The sequence below is a fragment of the Salvia hispanica genome, chromosome 5 (genome assembly GCF_023119035.1).
Source record: "Salvia hispanica cultivar TCC Black 2014 chromosome 5, UniMelb_Shisp_WGS_1.0, whole genome shotgun sequence".
NCBI lineage: Eukaryota > Viridiplantae > Streptophyta > Magnoliopsida > Lamiales > Lamiaceae > Salvia > Salvia hispanica.
Genome location: NC_062969.1, coordinates 28,375,044 through 28,378,672, shown reverse-complemented (window position 1 = coordinate 28,378,672; position 3,629 = coordinate 28,375,044). Strand labels below are relative to the sequence as shown.

The 3,629-nt window shown below is 38.4% G+C and overlaps 1 protein-coding gene across 1 annotated transcript; it reads left to right on the top strand.

Moving 5' to 3' along the window:
• Positions 1-2,542: 2,542 nt before the first annotated feature.
• Positions 2,543-3,320, top strand: LOC125186844 (protein LE25-like). Its single transcript, XM_048083310.1, has 2 exons — positions 2,543-2,688; positions 2,759-3,320. The coding sequence occupies exons 1-2, from the start codon at positions 2,614-2,616 to the stop codon at positions 2,942-2,944; spliced, it is 261 nt and encodes an 86-aa protein (XP_047939267.1). The 5' UTR covers positions 2,543-2,613; the 3' UTR covers positions 2,945-3,320.
• The last annotated feature ends 309 nt before the right edge of the window (positions 3,321-3,629 follow it).

Genomic DNA, 3,629 nt, shown 5'->3' with positions numbered 1-3,629 from the left:
ACATTAAATAGATGTTTAAAAATATATATAGAAGTTGTTTCGAAATTGAAACATAAATACTATTTGTAAATTCAAAGTTGGAAAAATAGTTGCCCATTTGTATTACACTACACATAACAAATATACTTGTATTCATATACATCCAAACAAGTAATTCTATTTAAGCTACACGTGTAGTTAGAAGAAAGGGTATGTATGCTCTAAAACCATGCAACAAATCATATCTAATTAAACTACACGTGTGTAGTTTAATTCAAATGAGTGTGGATGATTTATAGTAGTAACACTCATTATTCTCAAAATAAATAATATACACATGGTTACTGTATTGAGGGCATGCATCCATGTTTGTTAAATACCTCTTTCCATGATGTGCTATAATAGAGTACAAAATGAGGTCGGCGACCCTCATATGTTAGACTTGACATTTATCTACCGGTGGCAATTGCTCAACCATTCCCATTAATGCCGATGGATGAAGTAATACTGCTCCATTGTTGTATATAAGGTGATATGTGCGACAACAGTTTCTAATACCATTATCTGAAAATGAACTCCCAATTTCCACAACAAAAAACGTTCATCTATCGAATGAAATGGAATCGGGAGATGGATACCCTATTGCTTTCGACATTGATCAGTTTGAAGAATGGCCGGGAATGGGAGGATGCTAATGTGTCTGCCGAAGTGCTTTGCAATGTTCGTGGAGTGATTAACTCTCCCTTTGGAGCGGATCTTACGTCCGAAGACATAGCTCTTCGAGTGAAACAGCTGAAGGACCGATACATAACCTTTAAGAAAGTGGTCGCAACCAACGAAGTTTATTGGAATATGAAAGACAAGGTGGTTGCCGACGAGTCGACATGGAAGATTATTTTCCAGGTTGGTACTAGTCAATATTTCATTGTATTGCAATAGTTCAAGAGTTGTCATATATAGCCTCTCACATGGTCAGTCGCTATTTCATTTGACAGAGGGATGCCTCGACCGACGCTTATTATCATCGTGGCGAGCCCAAATTCAGTCTTCTTGCGAGTTTTTTTTGGCTTATTTGACGTCAAAGTTGAGTTCCCTCACGAGGTGATTACACTTTCCGACAACACCGAGGTCATCGTTCTAACTGAAATAGTGGTACCCGACGCACTGGCTCGCGGGAAAATGCATAAATAACCCGCCGATTCGGATGAAGAAAACTCACCGATGCCAGGCCCATCCAAATGAGTTCGCCGCAAGGTTTTTGATGTTGGTGGTCCGTGCTTCGATGAAATGTCGTCTACCAAGTCTCCTACTCGCCATGGAGTCCCCAAAGAAGGAGATATTCTCGCCACCTAAAGGGTCATCGTGCGCGTCATGGAGTCCGTGCCCGACTTCACGTAAAACAGCTCCGTAGAGGGACGGTGTATGGGCATGCCGATGTTCATTGTGTTTTGGCTTTTGTGCAATATTTTATGTGAGATCGTATATGCTAGGAAGATGATGAACTTATATGTAATCTTTTTTGTCTTTGGCTGCATCAACCTTGTTGGCTGATGTGTATGTAACCAATTATGGTAGTAGATGTAGGGTTGGCTATGTATTAGTTTATGTAATCGCTAATTTGTAAATTTTAAGCTTGATGTATAGAATAGCTTTCATCCATGTGTGAAACGGTTTGCTACATCTTGATGTTTTCACATACACCACAAATTGAAACAATGCTCAAAATTCTACATTTAATTCAAATTGGAAACATGAAGCTAATAAACATTATGCATCGTCTAATGGAAATGCAGCCACTGATAATTGACACAATACATAAATTGAAGTACTGCCAATAAGCTTGGGAGTTTGGAGTATATCATACTCATTCCCATAATACATAAAGTTCCAAGGGAGATTACATTTACAAAAACTACTACAAAATAAGCTTGGGAGTTTGGACTATATCATACTCATTCCCATAATACATATAGTTCCAAGCGAGATTACGTTCACAAAAACAACTACAAATTATTAGAGTTGTGGCCAAACACATACCATTCTCAAATGTAAATGCTTGGACAACTCATGAAGTTATAACATGACTAATTACTTCCTCGGGTGCTTCACAATGAGATAAAAGTTTGACAAAAAAAACTCCTTGTAGTTCTCCAAAAAACGCTACCACACAAGATATAACCTGATCTCCAAAAAACTCATTTGTAATCAAAGCAAACGACCCTAATTCAATGAAATAGTACTATTACTTCAATTATAGAATCTATTCCTAAGTCACATTAATGATATTTTAATAATAAGACACAAGTTTCAAGAGCTCCTTCACCCCTTTAGTATTGGTTAGAAAATCAGAAGAGAAATGAATTTATTTGTATAAAATGAAGTAGTTATCCTATTCGTATGTAGATAATAATGATAATATTATTATTGAAAAATTGTGATATTAAATAATAAAGGTGACACCTACGGGACACGTGTTAGCCTAAAGTAGCTAAGGGTGCAACGTGTTCGCTATTCAACTACCTTTAACCGCCAAAGCCACCTTTTAAAGCCTCCTTCTCTCCCAACACCTCAATCTCAATCTCAATCTCAATCTCAAAGCAAAAGAAATCAGAAACCAAAAAGGAAAGAGGAAAGATGCAATCTGCAAAGGACATGGCAGCCTCAGCTAAAGCTGGCATGGAGAAAACCAAGGCCACACTCCAAGAAAAGGTATCTCTCGATAATCGATATCCATAGAGTAGAGAGTAGAATTATGAATTTTATATATCTGTATGTGTAGGGTGAGAGGATGACGACGCGCGATCCACTCCAAAAGGAGATGGCGACGGAGAAAAAGGAAGAGAGGATCGACGAGGCTGAGCTCCGCAAGCGCGATGCCCAGGCTCAGCACGAGGCTCAGTACCGCAACACTGGTACTGGCACTGGCGCTAATACGACTGGCTTTGGAACCGGCGGCACTTACTAAATAATACTCCCTCCGTCCCATGTTACTCGCACTTTTCATTTTAGGCCGTAAATTTGAGATTAATTTTTTTGTGTAATTAAATTAGAATTTTAAGTGTAATGAGACGTCACTTAATAAATGACCTCTTAACTTAAACTAACATATTAATCAAATGCATTAATTCTAACTTAAACTATAAATAATGTAAGGAGTTTGTGACGTGCCGAAAAGTAAAAGTGCAAGTAACATGGGACGGAGGGAGTACTACTACTACTAGTATTGTAACTATATATATCTGCCAACCTTGTAATAAAATGGGTGAATGTGTCTATCTCAACACACTCCTTGTATTTTTTACGTATGTTGATTTGCAATGAATTCTCCCTCCCATTTTAAATATTTATGCTTCAGTTTTTTTACTGGATTCATTGAGTTAGTCTAACAAAACTGCAAACCAATTAGGGGATTCTAACAAAAACGCTACACCATTGTCGTCGCTACCTCCCATCTGTTGGGATTAGGGGTGTCGAAACGGGTACCCGCACCTGATTCGGCCAAAATTGTTGTCCCGATACCCGCCCCACACTGTGTCGGGTATTACCCGATACCCAAGTCGGGTATTCCGTACCCAACAGGCGGGTACCCGACCCGACCCGATTTTTTAAAAAAAAAATCTTTTATGTTTATTATTTGCATTATCCGCAAC

Excerpts from the sequence above, each read along its gene's own strand:
- LOC125186844 (XM_048083310.1), top strand. The coding sequence starts at position 2,614 with ATGCAATCTGCAAAGGACATGGCAGCCTCAGCTAAAGCTGGCATGGAG. Across the intron at positions 2,689-2,758 it reads AGGCCACACTCCAAGAAAAG|GGTGAGAGGATGACGACGCG; the intron begins GTATCTCTCGAT and ends CTGTATGTGTAG.